This window comes from Muscardinus avellanarius, assembly GCF_963383645.1.
Source record: "Muscardinus avellanarius genome assembly, chromosome: 2".
Lineage (NCBI taxonomy): Eukaryota > Metazoa > Chordata > Mammalia > Rodentia > Gliridae > Muscardinus > Muscardinus avellanarius.
In genome coordinates, this window is record NC_137787.1 from 111416677 (window position 1) to 111435295 (window position 18619).

An 18619-nucleotide genomic window follows, 5' to 3' on the forward strand; every position below is an offset into this window, starting at 1 on the left:
CTTTTTTTTTTTCATTACTGGTGATGGAACCCAGGAGCATTGTACCTCCGAGCTACACCCCCAGCCCTATTTTTTTAGTCTTTTTATTTTTTGAAACAGGATCTCACTGAGTTGTGAAGGGGCTCGCTAATAGTTGAGGCTGTCCACAAACTGCAATATTTTAGTCTCCACCTCCCGAATGCTGGGATTACAAGCGTGTACCGCCACACCCGGCCCCCCCAGCCCTATTTTATTTTGGAAATAGGGTCTCACTAGGTTGGTGAAAATCTCACTACTTGCTGAGGCTGTTCTTGAACCTATGATTCTCCTGTCTCAGCCTTCCAAGTACTAGGATTGCAAATGTGTGCTGCACATTCCAAGTTGTGTTAGCTTCAGACCCCATAAAATCTGGACGCTCCTCCCCACCCCACAGCACTGCTTTGAAAGTTTAGGTGAGATTCTGGTCCTAAAGTGTGTGACATAGTAGTTGCTTAGTAAACGTTACTTCCAGAACAGCCCAGAAGAGAGTGGAAGAACAGACAGCCATAGGCTGGTGTCCGTGCTGCAAGCCTTTAATGCCCCCACACTGCCATGTGACAGCCCAGCCCTGTCCCAGCGGGGGCCTCTGGGGCTGGAGGAGCAGAGGCGGATGCTACAGCGCCTGGCTCTTGGTGGTGTCCCTGTCCTGGATGTGGCCGTGGATCCAGTCAAGGTAGCGGCTGACTTTGGTGTAGACGCCATAATTGTTCAGAAGCCCACAGCCCTCACCCCAGCTCACCAGTCCCACCAGGAACCAGGTGCCTTGGAAGGAAGCCACCATGGGGCCCCCGCTGTCGCCCTCGCAGGCGTCACGCCGGTCCCCGAGGATACCCGCGCACAGCATGTTCTCAGAGATCTTGTTGCTCATGACGGACGCGCACTCATTGCGGGGAACCACAGGGATCCTGATGAAGTTGAGCACGAAGGTGCGGTTTCTTCTGCTGTCCTTCTCGCGGCTGCTGTGGTAGCCCCAGCCCGTCACCACTGTCTCCTGGCCAGCCTGAGTGAGCTCCCGCTCGGCAAGGCCACTGTCAGGCAGGCAGATGGGCACGATCGTCCGGGAGAGGGTGACGGGCTGGGCCAGGAGGAGCAGCGCGATGTCATTGTCTGAGGTGCTGCGGCTATAGTTGGGGTGAACGAGGACCTCCTTGATGTCCAGGTCCACCTCCCACTTGTCCCTGCGCCGCAGGTCATACTCACCTGCAGGGCAGAGGGCGCCGTCAGGGCGGCTGTGTGCCCCACACGCCCCGGCACTGTCATGGACCCTTATCAGTGGTGACTGTCCCTGCCAGGAAGGAGTGGCCCATGGGTGTCAATGCCGTAGGGCAGAATGCTGATCTAGATTCAGGACTCACAGCAGGACTAGGGGACCTGGGTACAGCCCCTGCCACGAGCAGTGGGCAGGGAGACAGGACTGGAGCAGCAGGGCCAAGGAGGAGGGCAGCCGGGACACGGGCTACATGGACAAGGACAAGGTCCTCCCAGTGAGGACATGGAGAGCCAGCCAAATCCCCAGGCCTCTGGCACCAGCTGTGCCCCGGCAGCTGGAAGGAGTATGAATGTGGACATCCTCCTTTTTGGCATCCCCTAGTGAAAAACTGTCCTAGAGAGGGGCCCTGGCCTGGGGACCCCCGACTCCTGGGGGAGCAGCTGCTTGCTTTGGCCGATGCCTGGCCCCGCCCCCGCCCCCGCCCCAGCCGCACCGAGCCTGACGGTGAGCTTCCTGGAGTCCTCCATGCAGTGGGCAGCGGTCAGCACCCAGGAGGTGTGGATGAGCACCCCCCCGCAGGCCAGCTTCTTCTTGGAGTCCAGCAGGATCACCTGGAGTGCGGGAGGTGATGACATCACAGGGCCGCCTCCGACAGCTTCCTGCCAGGCCCTGGCCACACAGCCCCGGCAGGGCCCGCAGCGCGCCCCTCAGGTCATGTGGCACAGTGGCCTGATGGCCTCTTCATTTACCTTTTGTGTGGTACTGGGGATTTAATCTAGGCTAGGGGTGGGTGGGGTGTCTATGTTCTACTGCTCAGCTATAACCCAGCCCCAATTGTTTATCTTTATTTATCTATGAAACTGGAGATTGAACTCAGGGATGTCCTTCCTCTGAGCTACACCCCCAGCCAGCGTGTGCACGTGTGCGTGTGTGTGTACGTGTGTGTGAGAGAGACTAGGGATTGAACCTAGGGGCATTCTACTTCTGAGCTAGTCTACCTCTGAGGTACACCCTGGCTCTATTTTATTCCTTATTTTAAAGCAGGGTCACGCTAAATTGCAGAGGGCCTCACTAGCTGAGGCTGGCCATGAACCTGAGATCATCCTATCTTAGCCTCCCAAGTCCTGATACTGTAAGAATGTAGTACCAGGCCTGGCCCCAGCCCTCTTTTTAAAAATATTTTAATTTGAATCAGGGTCTCACTAAATTCCAGAGGCTGGCCTTGAACCTGGAACCTGCTCTCCTGCTGTCTCAGCTTCCCAAGTACTAGGGTTCGAGGCATGCACGTTCATGCCTGGCTCCCTACCGGCATTTTCTTTCTGCGCATTGTATGTGTGGGCCTGCCTCAGAGCCCCCCTCTGACTTGGCTGATGCTGCTCCTGCTGTCAACCTCAGCAGAGGACGAGAGCACCCCTCATCCTGGGATCTTGGGCCAGCCCCCACATCTGTTGTGAAGCCTTGGCCCCAGGCTGCCTTGGGAGTCCCCTCAGGCCCTTCAGCCCCTGTCCAACTCAGCTGCTTGCTGTTTGGGGTCCTGACCCTCCCAGAGTTCGTGAGCTCCCCAAGGCCAGCGCTCACCTGTTGATTTCTGTATGGTATGACACCTAACACTATGCTCATAGCACACACAAGTAAGTGCAAGTTCTCCTGTTGAGATCAGAGAGGCCCCAAGAGGCCCACTCGCCTTCCTAAGCCTCTCCCAGAGCAGGGCCTCCACCTAAGCTCCTCCAGCAGAGCTTGGCCTTCCCAGTTTTTTTGTTTGTTTGTTTTTGTTTTTGTTTTTAGTTTTCTTTCTTCCGTCCTTCTTTCCTTCCTTTCTTCTTTCATTCCTTCCTTTCTTTTTCTTTTTTATTTTTATTTGTGGTGTTGAGGATTGAACCTAGGGGCATTCTACCTCCAAGCTACACCCCCAGTCCTAATTTTTATTTTTTATTTTGAAGTAGGGTCTCACTAAGTTGTGGAGGGCCTCACTAAGTAGCTGGGGCTGGCTGTGAACCTGCGATTCTCCTGTCTTAGCCTCCAAGTACTGGGATTACAAGCGTGAGCTATCATGCTACAAGCTGAAGCCCAGCTCCAGCTCTGCTTTAAAACTTTCTCTTAGCCAGGCGTGGTGGCGCACACTTGTAATCCCTGCGCTTGGAAGGTGGAGACAGGAGGATTGCGCAGGTTCGAAGCCAGCAGCGCTGGCTTAAGAGACCCTGTTTCCAAAAATAAAATAGGTCTGGGAGTGTATCCCGGAGATAGAATGGCTTCCAGGAACCCCAGTACCACCAAAAACAAAAACAAAAAAATTAAACAAAAAAAACTTTCTCTTGGTCAGGTGTGGTGGCGCACACTTGTAACCCTAGGGCTTGGGAGGCTGAGACAGGAGGATCGTGGTTCCTGGACAGCCTCAGCTACTTAGTGAGGCCCTTTGCAACTCACTGAGACCCTGTTTCAAACTAATGAATAAAGAGCTGCGCGTGGTGGCACACATGCTTGTAATCCCAGTGCTTGGGAGGCTGAGACAGGAGGATCACACAGGTTCGAAGCCGGCCTCAGCTACTTAGTGAGGCTCTCAGCAACTTAGTGAGACCCTGTTTCCAAATAAAGTATAAAATAGGTCTGGGAGTATAGCCTGGAGGTAGAAAAGCCCCTGGGTTCCACTCCCAGTACCACCAAAAAAAAAAAAATAATAATAATAATAATAAATAAAAATTAGGGCTGGGGGTATGGCTCGGAGGTAGTATGCCCCTGGGTTCTATCCCCAGTACTGCAAAAAAACAAACCAAAACAAAAAACTTTCTCTTGAAGCCTGTTGTGGTAGTGCACACTTGTAATCCCAGTACTTGGGAGGTTAAGACAAGAGGATTGCAGGTTCAAAGCTAGTCTCAGCAATTTAGAGAGATCCTGTTTCCCAATAAAAAACAAAATAGATTTGGGGGTATAGCCTGGAGGTAGCAGAGCCCTGGGTTCCATCTCCTGTACCACAAACTCTTGCACATGGCTCCCGCCCCCACCGCCTGCCCTGGCTCTTCCTCCCATCTGGTGACTCTATCACTCCCTGACCCTACCCGCCCTCTCGGCTTCACAGCTACCCCACCAGCTACGGAGCACTTCCTCTCCAGCCCTGCGTCCTGTGGGCTCTGACCTCTAACCCTTGGCCCTGCGTACCTGCCAGGGGCTTTCTCCCTGTTTGGTCACCGTCCCATTGATGATCCGTGGACCTAGTTGCTTTTCTTCGTCGACATCACGCTTGAAGTTATTGCGCTTCTTCTCCATTCGCATCCCCAGCTTCCCACACGGAAACCGCACTGGAGGTAGAGGGAGGTGGTAAGGGGCCTGCCAGGCAGTAGTCTCTGGACTTAGCTCCCATCTTGACTCCCCTACCTGGAGCCTAGTTCTGTACATTTTAGGACTCAAGACATAAATGATGCCTAGAACACATTATTAGCCGTTAATCCCTTCTGGTCAGTCAGTCAACAAACAGTGCCACCTAATGGCAAGACATAGACCAAGCAGCATGACTATCCTGGCATAGGTTGTTAAACTTCTCAGAGGTACCTTAAACCCGGGGCTGTTGGGATGTCATCCCAAACATGCAAGGTCTCTTGCCAGGGTGCTGCCAAGCTCCTAACTAAGGTGAGAATTTCTGAGGAAAAAAGGGTGGTCATTCTTGGACTAAAATAGCCCGGAGCCAGCTATATCGTTCCTGGGAACATTTCCAAAGGGAGTTACAGTAATACACGCAGATCCGTATTTACAGCAGTACAATTCACAATGGCAATATTATGGAACCAACCTAGGTGTCCATTGACAGATGAGTGTATTATAAAATTATGGGATAACCACACAATGGAATCCCACTCAGCAGTAAAGAACAAAATTATGTCATTTGCAGGAAAAACGGGGACCTGGAGAACATTATGTTGCGTGAGATTAGCCAGTCACAGGAAGTGAAGGGCATATAGTTTCTCTTGTATGCAGGAGCTGGGAGTATTAGGATACCAGAGGGCCTTCATATACTGGTGGAGAGACTCCAGCAGAGCCCGAGAGGTGGTCTAGGGGACGGGGAGAGAGATGGAGGATCGATGAAGGAAATGATTCCATCGGCATCTACATACGTGAGGGTACCAATGCCAGCCTCAGTACCCTGCATGGGGAAGGGGGATGGGTGTGGGCTGGGGAAAGCCCACCCAGTGCTGTGTGCCCATAGGTCACTATCACTATGATTTACATTGTGATGTAAGATTAAAATGCACCAATAAAAGTATATAAAAATAATAAAGTAGCCCTGCGCATGATTATGAGGTCTTCTACGAGAAGAGAGTGCACCACGGAGAGCCTGTCTGGATGGGCTGCCAGGGCCGGCTCTGGTGGCCTTGAATACCAGGTTGGGCACCTGCACCATCAGCAGGCCCTTGTAATGACAGAATGGGAAGGGGACAGAAGCAACAAACTTCCAGAAGCTGGACAACAGACACATGTGGTGAATGACTTGGACTGAGAAAGCAAAACTCCCCAGGCCAAGATGATGTCAGTGGCTAGTGCCATTAATAAGGTGAAGTGGAGGACCACACCCCTGAGCCTCGGGAAGCCTCTAGCCTCAGAGAGTGGCTGTGCAGGAACAACTGCTCATGGGGGTCAGAGCAGGGAGAGCTGCCCATAGACTGCTAGATGCGGCGCGGCACACATGCCCAGTACTTGGGAGGTTGAGACAGGAAGATCTCAGGTTGAGGACAGCCTCAGCAAAGTAGATAAATAAAAAGGACCAGGGTTGTTGCTCAGTGGAAGAGGGCTTGCCTGAAAAGCATGAGCAAGGCCTTGGGTTCAACCACCAGCACTGAAACAAAACAGAACAGAGAGAGGCTGCCAGAGACCCCTCAGGCTGCTCTCTTTTGCCTGCAGGTGGTGAACCAGAGACTGTGACCTAGGGAGACCAGAGCCAGGGAAGTCCTGCCAGCCAGTGTCTCTGCTCTACCATGCCCTGAGGGTGGAAACAGCCAGGACAATCACTCATCCTGACTTTAGAGGGCTCCCTCCACACTGGCCTAAATGGAAGGCCCAAGATTCTCCATGGCAGGGACACTCTGGTCCTGGCTCTCCAACGGCCTTGCAGAAAAGCCCATTTCCTTACAAATTCTTGTCAATATATTTCAAAATGAAAGTATCAAAATGTTTTCAGTCAAAGGACTGTAATATAAAGTGGTTGAAAGAAAACAAAGTCAAACAGATGGAAAATAGAGACAATAAAACTAGAAGAAAGAGCCAGATGTAGTGGTACATACCTATAATCTCACTTCTGGGGATGTTGAGACAGGTAGATGACAGGTTTAAGACCAACCTTAGAAACTTAGCAAGACCTTATTTCAAGATAAATAAAATGGGCATGGTGGTGCACATCTGTAATCCCAGTGCTTGGGAGGCTGGGACAGAGGATCATGGGTTCGAGGGCAGGCCTCAGTAAGTTGTAAGACTCTCATCAATGTAGCAAGACTCTATTTCAAAATAAAAATAAGAGCCGGGCGTGGTGGCGCACGCTTGTAATCCCAGCATTTGGGAGGCTGAAACTGGAGGATCGTGGTTCGCGGACAGCCTCAGCTACTTAGTGAGGCCTCTGCAACTCAGTGAGACCCGGTTTCAAAATAAAGAAAAAATAGGGCAGGGGGTGTAGCTCGGAAGTCAAATGTCCCTGGGTTCCATCCCCAGACCCGCAAAAAAAAAAAAAAATAATAATAATAATAATAAAAATAAAATATTGCTGGGGCTAAGCTGGGCATGGTGGCATACACTTGTAATCCCAACATTTGGGGGGCTGAGACAGGAGAATTAGGGTTCACAGCCAGACTCAGCTACTTAGTGAGGCCCTCTGCAACTTAGTGAGACCATATTTCAAAATAAAGAATAAGCTGGGCCTAGGGTACACACTTGTAATCCCAGTACTTGGAATGCTGAGACAGAAGGATCTCGGGTACACGCCCAGCCTCAGCTACTGAGTGAGGCCCTCCATAGCTTAGTGAGACCCTGTTTCAAAATAAAGAATAAAAAACAGAGCTGGGGGTGTAGCTCAGAGGTAGAATGCCCTGGGTTCAACTCCCAGTACCACACAAAAAAATAATAATTTGATTAAAAACAAATGGTGGGCCAGGCCTGGTAGTGCAGGCTTGTAATCCCCATGCTTGGGAGGCGGAGATAGGAGGATCGCACAGGTTCGATGCCAGCCTCGCTGGCTTAAGAGACCCTGTTTTCAAATATAAAAAGTAGGTGTCTGGAAGTGTAGCCCAGAAGTAGAAGGGTTCCATCCTCAGTACCACCAAAAAAAAAAAAAAAAAAAAAAAAAAAAAAAAAAAAAAATGGTGGGATAGCATCAAACTAAAAAGCTTCTGCTCATCAAGGAAATCATTGAGTCCAAAGAGAAAACCTACAGGAAGGGAGAAGATCTAGCTACCTTCTAGCAGAGGACTAATATCTAGAATATAAAAAGAACTTAAAAGACTCTACACTAGAAAAATAAATAATCCAATCAAGAAATGGGCTACTGAACTGAATAGACACTTCACAAAAGAAGAGATACAAATGGCCAATAGATACATGAAAAAAAGTTCAACATCATTAGCCATTAGGGAGATGCAAACCAAATCTGCACTGAGATTCCACCTAACCCCAATCTGAATGGCAATCATCAAACTGAGCGTGGTGGTGCACGCTTGTAATCCCAGCATTTGGGAGGCTGAAACAAGAGGATCAGGGTTCATGGACAGCCTAAGCTACTTAGTGAAGCCCTTTGCAACTCAGTGAGATCTTGTTTCAAAATAAAGAATAAAAAACAGGACTGGGAGTGTATCTAGGAGATAGAATGTCCCTGGGTTCCATTCCCAGTAACTCAAAAAAAAAAAAAAAAAAGGCAATCATCAAGAACTCAAATAACAGTAAATGTTGGCAAGGATGTAGTGAAATAGGAACTCTTCTACACTGTTGGTGGAATTGCAAACTAGTTCAGCCCCTATGGAGATCACTGTGGGGATTCTGTAGAAAAGTGGGAATGGATCAGCTATATGATCCAGCTATACCACTCCTGAGTATCTTTCAAACAGGGTGAAATCAGAGAACTACAGTAATATATGCATACCCATGTTCATAGCAGCACAACTCACAGTAGCCAAATTGTGGAACCAATCTAGGTGTTCATCAGCAGATGAATGGATTACAAAATTATGGAAAATACACTCAATGGAATTCTACTCAACAATAAAGAACAAATTTATGTCGTTTGCAAGAAAAATGGAAGGACCTGGAGAGCGTTATATTAAGTGAGATTAGCCAGTCACAGAAAAGGAAGGGACATATGATTTCTCTAACATGTGCAGGATAGGGGGTAATTGGCATATAAGAGAGACTCCAGATGATGGAGAAGAAACCTCAGGGGAGCCAGGGAGGAGATATAAGGGTAGGGGAGGAGCAAGACTCAGGTTCATTAATGGAAATACTACCATTGACTATGTGTATACATGTGAATATACCAGCGTTGATCTTGGTACTCTGTATTGGGAGGAAGGGAAATGGGGAGGGGCTTCAGGAGGGGACCAAGTACTGTGTGCATGGTGTCAACGTGACTCACATCATGATGTGAGACTGTAATGCACCAATAAATGCACACTGATATATCTAAAGATAAGATGTATGAGAAAAAAAAAAAAGCAGGAAATATAAAGGCATGCCAGGCGTGGTGGCGCACGCTTGTAATCCCTGCGCTTAGGAGGAGGAGACAGGAGGATCCCGCAGGTTTTAAGCCAGCCGCGCTGGCTTAAGAGACCCTGTTTCCAAATATATAAAAAAAGTATAAAATAGGTCTGGGAGTGTAGCCCGGAGGTAGAAGGCTTCCAGGAACCCCAGTACCACCAAAAGAAAGAAAGAAAGAAAGAAAGAAAGAAAGAAAGAAAGAAAGAAAGAAAGAAAGAAAGAAAGAGAAAGAAGAAAGAAAGAAAGAGAAAGAAGAAAGAAAGAAAGAAAGAAAGAAGAAAGAAAGAAAGAAAAGAAAAAGAAAAGAAAAGAAAAAAGAAAATATAAAGGCAGGCAGGATAGGGTTCTGTTCCTTCCTGGAGAAGCAACGATCAGCGGATGAGGGCGGAAAGGGAATACACGTGGGACAGTGCATCTAAGGAAATAAGCCTCTGGAAGGTAGAGGGAGGCCCCTGGAGGCTGGCCTTGGCCTGGGCGTGCTCCGGGAGCTGTCCCCTGCCCTGCGGCGTGCTCACCTGCCGCCTGGCACTGCAGGTGGTCGTCGTCCAGCACGTAGCCCGGCGCGCAGCTGCAGCGGCGCCCGGCCCGCGTCTCCCGGCAGTAGTGCGCGCAGCCCCCGTTGTGGGCCGAGCAGTCGGAGGAGCGCGCCTCTGCGAGACAGGAGAGGTGGTGGCACCGTGCCCGCCGCCGGCCTCCCGCCCCCCAGGGCGCCCCGCTCACCCAGCTGGCAGAAGCGGCCCTCCCAGCCCCCCGCGCAGTCGCAGCTGAAGCCGCCGATGCCGTCCACACACTTGCCGTGCCCGCAGCACGGACTGGCGCACGGGTGCCCGGGGGGCTGGGCTGCACACTGGTCACCGTCTGCGGCGGGTGGGGGTGGGAGTGGGGATGAAGGTCATGGCTGCCACGAGCTCCCTCCTCGACCCCCAGAGACCCAGGGGAGCAGAAGGCACTCACCGAAGTACTTGGACCAGAAGGCCAGCTGTGGGGATGGGGAATAGCGTCAGCCCCTCCCCGCCCTGCCAGGTCGCTTCTCCAGGGCGGCCAGGGGAGAGGAGGGTTTCCAGACACTCGAGAGTCTCCAGCCCTTGCCTCCCCTCCTCCACATCTGAAACCCTGCCCTTCCAACCATCTACCCCCAACAGCAATTTCTGCAATGAAGCCGCCCATACATCGTAGCAGGCTGCTCGGCCTCCTTCGGACCCAATCACTCCTGCCCTGGCTTTTGGGGACCATCACCTGTCAGCCTCTCCCAAAGCCAGTGTTGGGAGAGGTGGTGAGACAGGGTTGCTGGTTTAGATAGTCCCAGGCATCAGACTGTTGTCAACTAGGTCTCAGGTGTGGCTGCTGCAGCTGGCTCTGACCCTTTGGCTGGAGAGCACCAGACCCCTTCCCCAGCACGCCTGAGCATTCAGTTTCTTGCCTGGGAATATGGGTGGGGCACAGGGTGTGCAAATGTGTACAGCTATCAGTTTGGTCACACTTCCATGGATGGAAGCAAGGGAGGTGGCCTTTTGGTCAAAGACAGAGGGGAGGCCCTGGTGACCAGCAGCCCCTAGAGGGCTGGCTGGGCTTCCCACGGGAGTTGGTAGAAACCCCAGGCTAGACTTCCCCAACTCTTTTCTGGAACTTGATAAGAGTTCTGCTTCTTGCTGGCCTGAGTGCCCTGACCAAGCCTACGGGACCAGCGGTGACCAGGCGGCCTCACCACATGTTGGGAGGAGATGGGGTGGGCGCCCAAGGCCTTCTTGGACTCCCAAAGGGGCCTCCACAGTCACCTCCCACTCCCATCTGCTCCTCCAAAACCCAGCCAGCCAGCAGCCCAGCAAGCCTCATCCTCTGGACCCAGCCAGGTGGCCTTACTGTGTCATCCACGTTTTGAAAAATCTCCTGGGCCTCCTCAAAGTCGCAGACCTCCTCCGTGCACTCTCGTTCCAGGCTGCCCGGCCGGAGCTCCTCCAGGAAGGTGTTGGCGCGCTTGCGGAGGCGCAGGACCTGGTGGGCGCGCTGGCTGCTGGAGAACACTGAGTCTGGTTTGGGGGGAGCAGATGAGAGCCGAGCTGGGCAGGGCCTGGAAAGGCTTGTCTGGGTTCCCCAGGGCTGCCACTCTGCTCTGTCCTGGGAGGACAGGTCCCCTGCCCATCCAGAGCATGTGCTCAGACACAGACCTCCCTTTGAACCCCGACCTGAACTCTGTGTAACCTGGAGACCTGGCTTTACCGCCTGGAACCTCAGTTTGTTCAGGGGAGTGGCAAAAGGCCTGGAGGGAAAGGCATCTGGGTGCACCTGAGTGCAAAGAACAGCTGGAGTGGCTCTAGGGGCAGGTCAATTGTCCCAGGGTCCTCTCAGAGAATTGCCCCCTGTTGGCTCTGGGGACCAAGGAAGGGGCCAGGCAGGGCATCGGCGAGGCTGCAGATGTGCATTTGAGGAAGGGTGAACGGGCCAGTAGGGGGAGGCCCCAAGGACTGTGACCTGCCCCCACCTTGCCATCCCCTGAACCTCCCTCAGCAGCCAGCCTGCTGGGCCTTGTGGGTCAGTTCCTGCTCTTTACCTGCCCTCGACTCAGTGCCACTCAAAGGAGGAAGGTGTGAAGGCCCCTAGAGGTTCAAGGGTCCCCAGTGCAGGTGGGGATGGCCTTACCGGAAGGGGTTCTTGTGCCAGAAATGTCCCAGGCAGACACCAACAGCAAGAGGCTCACGAACTGCCACATTCTGGGCTTGCTGGCACCTGACTGAGGAGAACTTCTGAGCTCCTGGCAGCCCCTGCCAGCCCCACACTGCTCACCACGCCCCAGAAGAAACCCAAGGAAAAGGCTGGCCCGGGTGCTTGCTGTTGGGGCAGAAGCAAGTGGGGTTCTTGCACCCGACCCCTCCGTCTCCTCTCTGTGGGGCTGTCACGCCACCCAGCCAGGAAGGCTGGGGCGGTGTCATTGTGAAGATCACAGGGGCTCGACTGGAAGTACCACGGGCAGAGGTGAGGCGTGCCGGCATGTTCTTGCACTGGCTTCTTTCCTTTCCTTGGTGAGGGGTGCTGGGTCATGGTGGCTGTACCCTGGTTGGTCTGATGGCTGGGCTAAGTACTGTAGCTAACACTAACTCAACACTTAGAGCATTTTTCTCTCTTTTTTCTATCTATCTTTCTCTAATAGTTCTGGGGATTGAATCTGGGGATGCATTACCACTGAGTTATTCCTCCAGCCCTTTTTCATTTTTATTTTGAAACAGGGTTCAAACAGGTTCGCTAAATTGCTGAGGGCTGTGCTAAATTGCTGAGGCTGGTCTCAAACCTGCAACCCTTCTGTCACAGCCTCCCAAGTGCTGGGATTCTAAGCATGCACCACCATGCCTGGCTTCTTCTTCTTTTCTTTTCTTTTCTTTTTTTTTTTTTTTTTTTTTTTACTTTAAAACAGGATCTCAAAAAGAAAAAAAAAAAAAAAAAACCCAGAATCTCACTAAGTTACCATGCACTGGCCTTGAACCTGTGATCCTCTTGTCTCAGCCTCCCAAGTACTGGGAATCACAGGCATGTGCCCCACACTTGGCTACTTTGGGTGTCTTTCAAACAATTTACACATGGTTTAGGGCGGGCCTTGAAGCAGATGGCCTGGTACAAGCAGTGCTGACTGGACAGCAGCGTTGGGTGAAATAACTCCTCCTTGCCCAGAGTCCTCGTTTGTAAAGCGAATAGGAACTGGGCATCATGGCGCACACCTGTAATCCCAGCCCTTGGGAGGCTGAGACAAGAGGACCATAGGTTCAAGGACAGTCTCAGCAAGTAGTGAGACTCTCAGCAACCTGGTAAAATCCTGTTTCCAAATAAAAGTAGAATAGGCATGGGGGTGTAGCTCAGAAGTAGAATGCCCCAGGTTCCATCCCCAGTCCCACAAAAAAGTAAAAAATAAAGTGAACAGAGTAACTATGCTTCTCCCTAAAGGAGTTGTATAAAGAATTAAATGGTAGCTCACATAAAGCTCTAACGCTTCTTGGATGCTGGGGCTGGAGCTCAGTGGTAGAGCGCGTGCTTGGCGTGCACAGGCCCTGGGTTCCATGACCAGAGCCAAAATCCAAAACAAAACAATGCTAAAAAATAGGGCTTGCGCACGGCAAATCCTCAGAAAACATTAGCTGCTGTGACCTCACTTAAGGCTCATAGCCACCCGAAATGGTGGTTAGTGTTATCTACCTCATTTCATGAGAGCACTGAAACTTAAGAGGTAAGTAGCTTACTAAAAATCCACAACTAAGCCAGGCGTGGTGGCACACGCTTGTAATCCCAGGATTCAAGAGGTAGAAACCGGAGGATTGCGGTTTGTGGACAACCTCAGCTATTTAGCAAGGCCTTTAGCAACTCACTGAGACCCTGTTTCAAAAAACAAAAAGACTGCCGGGCGTGGTGGCGCACGCTTGTAATCCTAGCACTTGAGAGTAGAGACAGGAGTATCGCACAGGTCTGAAGCCAGTCTCAGCTACTTAGTGAGGCTCTCAGCAACTTAGTGAGACCCTGTTTCCAAATAAAGTCTAAAATAGGTCTGGGAGTATATAGCCCACAGGTAGAAAAAGCCCCTGGATTCCACCCCAGTACTGCAAAAAAATTAATAAATTAATAATTAATAAATAAGTTAATTAAAAATAGGACTGGGGATGTAGCTCAGAGGTAGAATGCTCCTGGGTTCCATCTCCAGTACTGAAAAAAAAAAAAAATTTACAACTAGCCCAGTGCTTGGGAGGTTGAGACAGGAAGATCACAGATTTTAGACCAACCTCAGCAGCTTAGTGAGGCCCTCAACAACTTAGTGAGATCCTATTTCAAAACAAAAAATAGAAAGGGCTGGGGGTATAGCTTGAATGTAGAATACCCCTGGGTTCAGTACCTGGTACCCCTGAAAATAAAAATCCACAACCCACCAGGCATGGTGGTATGCATCTATAATTCCAGCACTTGGGAGACTGAGGCAGGAAGGTCACAAGCTCAAGGCCAGCCTTGGCAATTTAGCAAGACCTTGTTTCAAAATAAAATAAAAGTGGCTGGGGGTGCAGCTCAGTAGTAGAGCACCCATACTCCCCTCCCCCCAGGGGCCTAGGACTCCGCCCAGGCCTCTGTGGCTCCGGGCTTGGAACCTTAACCCCTGCCCCCCATTGCTGGGTGCCCCACAGGAACACAGGGTAGCTTGCCGCTGGAGACACAGGAGCCCCCGCTGCTCCCAAAGCTGAACGGGCACCGCAGCACTGCCTCGCCTGCCTCACTTTCCTTCCCGACAACCTCCTCAAGGCTGGCCCGTTATTTGTTAATTAAACACCCATCGCAAGAGCTGGGTGTATGGGACAGTGTGGGGTCCTGGGTTCCCAGCTCCTCCAGGCAGGGCCTGGACCCCGGGGGCCCCTTGGCTGACTTCCCCTTGGCCCACAGTCCCGAAAGACAGAGGCACATGGTGAGAGGCCCTTGGACTGTGGCTCTCGGCCTGGCCCAGGCGGGGCCCTTGCCTCCCGACCCGACCCCGACTCCGGCCTGCCTTGAAGGTAGAGTTCAAAATTCTACCTCCATCTCGGTTCAGCCCTCCTCTCCCTTCTGCGAATGCCCTCCACACCCTCACCGTCCTGCCTTGAGGGACTTACAGGGCTGGCCAGGGAGAGACTGCAAGTTCGCCCTCCTGCTGCCATGATAGACTGGAACTGAGGTTAATCCATAACCACAAATATTTGCTTGGCCCTCAGGGCTGAGGCCTCCCTCTCCACAGATAAACAAAGAGTGGTGCTGACAGGCCTGGTCTTGGCCCCTGGTTCCCAGTTACCCAAAGCTCACCTCTAATCACCAAGGATGCCTGCCACCCAGATGGAAGGGGGTAAAGCCGGGCACTTGAACCACTTTAGCCTCAAGTGGCTGGCTGGGGAGGGAGGTGGAGGTTGTCTCAATTTTGTAGACAGGGACATTTTTTACCAGAGACAGGGCAATGTGCCCTCAACCTCATATTTAATCAAATATAGGATGCAGCTGGGCATTGTAGCGCACGCTTGTGATCTCAATATTTGGGAGGCTGAGACAGGAGGATCACGATTCTTGGACAGACTCAGCTACTTAGTGAGGCCCTTTGCAACTCAGTGAGACCCTGTTTCAAAATAAAGAATAAAAAAATTGGGCTGAGGGTGTAGCTCGGAGGTAGAATGTTCCTGGGTTCCGTCCCTAGTACTGCAAAAAATAAAATAAAATACACACACACACACACACACACACACACACACACAGAGGATGCCATTATTATTATTATTATTATTATTAGTAGTAGTAGTAGTAGTAGTAATAGTAGTAGTAGTAGTAGTAGTAGTAGTAGTAGTGAGGAGGTAGAAAGGAAATAGGCAGATAGGGAAAAGGTCTCGGTAGAAAAAAGTTAATTTCCGCCGGGCGTGGTGGCGCACGCTTGTAATCCCCGCGCTTGGGAGGCGGAGACAGGAGGATCGCGCAGGTTCGAAGCCAGCCGCGCTGGCATAAGAGACCCTGTTTCAAAAAAATATAAAATAGGTCTGGGAGTGTAGCCCGGAGATAGAAGGGCTTCCAGGAACCCCAGTACCACAAAAAAAAAAAAAAAGAAAGAAAAAAAAAAAAAGAAAAAAGTTAATTTCCTGAGTTTCCTGAGGGGCGACAAATGCCTGAAATTCCAAAGGCTCAGAGATAAGAAGGCCAGAGCTTCACAAAGCCATACTGAGTTTCCTAATCAACAAACCCACCCAGCAAGTCTGGCATTCCTGAAAGGAGACCCTTCAAAGGACTTGCAAATGCCCTATGCAAATTCTCCTTGGAATCCCAAAAGTCACCCTAACCACAAATGGACTTGCAAGCGGTCAGGCATTGGACAGTCGGATGGCAAAAGGGGGGACTTTCCCGCTCGGGACCCCTTCCCCTTTTGGGGAGCTGTTCTCTCTCTCGCAGGTTGTGTTGGCCCTGAGAGAAGGCAGAGTGCATCTGAGGGCACGTGGCTCGGGCGACTCGACTCTCGAGTAGTGACCTGAAGGCCTCTGCTGGACATCATGGCTGGCCAGGGCCCTAGGGGTGACCTGTACCTCTTTCCTGGCAGATCGCGTGGACTCTGGGAGAAAGTAGTTTGCAACTGATGGGCGCTTGGCTCGGGCGACACTCGACCCTGGAGGCAGCTACTGGACCCCCGGGGTTCCGACCAGCGTCCCCCCCCCCCCCCCGTTTCAGTAGTAGTATGTATGTATGTATTGAGGATTGAGCCAAGGGGCATTCTACCTCCAATACACACACTTAGCCCCTTTTTCCCCCCCTTTTTTCCTTTTTTTCTTTTTTGGTGGTACTGGGGTTCCTGGAAACCCTTCTACCTCCGGGCTACACTCCCAGACCTATTTTATTTTTTTATTTGGAAACAGGGTCTCTTAAGTCAGTGTGGCTGGCCTCGAACCTGCGGAATTCTCCTGTCTCTGCCTCCCAAGCACAGGGATTACAAGCGTGCACCACCACGCCCAGCACACTTAGCCCTTCTCATTCTTTTGTGTTTTTTTTTTGGTGGTACTGGGGTTCCTGGAAGCCCTTCTACCTCCGGGCTACACTCCCATGGGCTACACTCCCAGACCTATTTTTTAACTTTATGTGGAAACAGGGTCTCTTAAGCCAGCAAGGCTGGCTCCGAACCAGCAAGATCCTCCTGTCTCTGCCTCCCAAGAACTAGAATTACAGGTGTATGCCACTCTTCCTGGCATGCCATCCCAGTTTCCCGGCTAGTCTCTACCACAGAGGTGCAGGGCACTGGGCTGGACGCTCAGCTCTAACACTCATGTAATCTCCCACCCAAGTGCTCTCTGTCACTACACCCTGTTTTGCAGATGGAAGCACTCAGAATTCTGGTGTTGCTTCCCTAACTCCACCAAGCTTCTAGATGGCAGGGGTGTGTGTTAAGGGGACATGTTATAGTTAGCTGTAATACTGCCCTACCCCTTTTTGGTGCATTTGACCCTGCTCCTCTTCGAAGCCTGGGCCCCCAAATGGGCATGTGGCCCCTCCCTGATGGCCTCTGGAGTCGCCTGACAGAGAGCTACTCAGATTCTCCAGGCCCAGGAGCAGGGCCTCAGGCTACCACCCCACTCTGGGCATGGCACTCAAGAGAGTGGAGAGTGAGGCCATAAGCGTGTGGTGGTGCATGCCTGTAATCCCAGTACTTGGGAGGCTGAGGAAAAGGATCACAGGCTTGAGGACAGCTTCAGCATTTTAGCGAGACCTGAGCAATTTAGTGAGACCCTGTTTAAAAAAGTAAAAAGGAGCCAGGTGTGGTGGTGCACGCTTGCAATCCCAGTACTTGGGAGGCTGAGACAGGAGGATCGTAGCTTGGACACCAGCCTCAGATACTTAGTGAGGGCCTCTGCAACTTAGTGAGACCCTGTTTCAAAATAAAGAATAAAAAATAGGGCTCAGAAGTAGAATGCTCCTGGGTTAAATCCTGATTACCGAAAAAAAAAAAAAAATCCCCAAAACCCAGTATCATAAAATAACAGTAAAAAGCCAGGCATGGTGGTGCTTGTAATCCCAGTACTTGGGAGGCTGAGACAGAGGATCGTGGTTCCAGGACAGCCTCAGCTACTTACGCCCTTTAATTCAACGAGACCTTGTTTCAAAATAAAGAATAAAAACTAGGGCTGGTGGTGTAGCTCGGAGGTAGAATGTCCCTGGGTTCCATCCCCAATACCGCAATAAATAAATAAATAATAACAATAGCAATAAATATAATATGATATAATAAATAATAAAATGAAAAAGTCCACACAGGACAGGTGGCCTGTGCACCTGAGGAACTTTTCGGTTTAGGCCAGATCTTGCGATGCTGAGATTGAACCCAGAATTTTGCGTGCTAGGCAAGTGCTCTGCCGCTGAGCTCCATCCTCATACCCTCGTTCTTGCTCCAGGAGTCCTCCCCCAGGACTCCGCCTCGGTCCCCAACCTGGGCCGCCATGGCCGAAGGGTTTCAGGGGCCCACTGGGCGGCGCTGTTCTTCCACACCAACTCCCCGCCCTCCAGCCGCCTCTGACCTAGCGCAGGCTGCCAATTCCATGTTTATTGCAGAGTCCACTGCTTGACAGACAGCCCCGACGCCGGACAACAGGCACCCAACTAGGCCGAGGCAGCCAGGCTCCCAGGTGGCCGAGGTGCAGCCCAGGCCCCGGGGCCCCCCAAAGGAGCTCTTCTCATCTGGGGCTCTGCCATGGCCCCTCGTTTGGCAGCAGGGACCAGGTCGCCTCCGCAGTAGGGAATGCACCTAGTTTCCTGGCCCTCCAGCTGTCCAAATCCAAACGTCGGGCAGGGGGCGCCGCGCCCCGGGTCTGGTCGCAGGAAGCCCCTCACTTGCCCGCAGGTAGAGCAGCGGCCGGGTGTCCCTGGCCGAGGCGGGGCGCGGCTCGGGCGCCGCGAACCCCAGCGAGGAGAGGGGAAGGAGGAGCGTGGGCGGAGCGAGGACCCGCAGAGGAACCCGCGCTCCGAGGTGTGCGGAGGGAGAGGATGCCCTGGGCGGCAGCGGCGGGGACTCCCACCCAGGGCCGCTGCTTCCTGCGGTCTTTTGGTATTGTTGTTGCTTTGTTTCTTAGTACGGGGGCTTGAACCCAGATAGCCCCAGCTCTATTGTATTCTTTATTTTTGAAACTGTTTGGGGCTTGAACCCAGATAGCCCCAGCTCTATTG

The 18619-nt window shown here is 51.8% G+C and overlaps 1 protein-coding gene across 1 annotated transcript; it reads right to left on the reverse strand.

The window, feature by feature from the left end:
* Window positions 1-631: 631 nt before the first annotated feature.
* PROC (protein C, inactivator of coagulation factors Va and VIIIa) lies at window positions 632-11654 on the reverse strand (the record flags this gene model as incomplete). Its single annotated transcript, XM_080689408.1, is given in 8 exon segments — window positions 632-1218; window positions 1722-1839; window positions 4382-4521; window positions 9463-9605; window positions 9607-9805; window positions 9902-9926; window positions 10808-10974; window positions 11585-11654. Coding segments are annotated over 8 exon segments (1449 nt in total).
* Between the last annotated feature and the right edge of the window lie 6965 nt (window positions 11655-18619).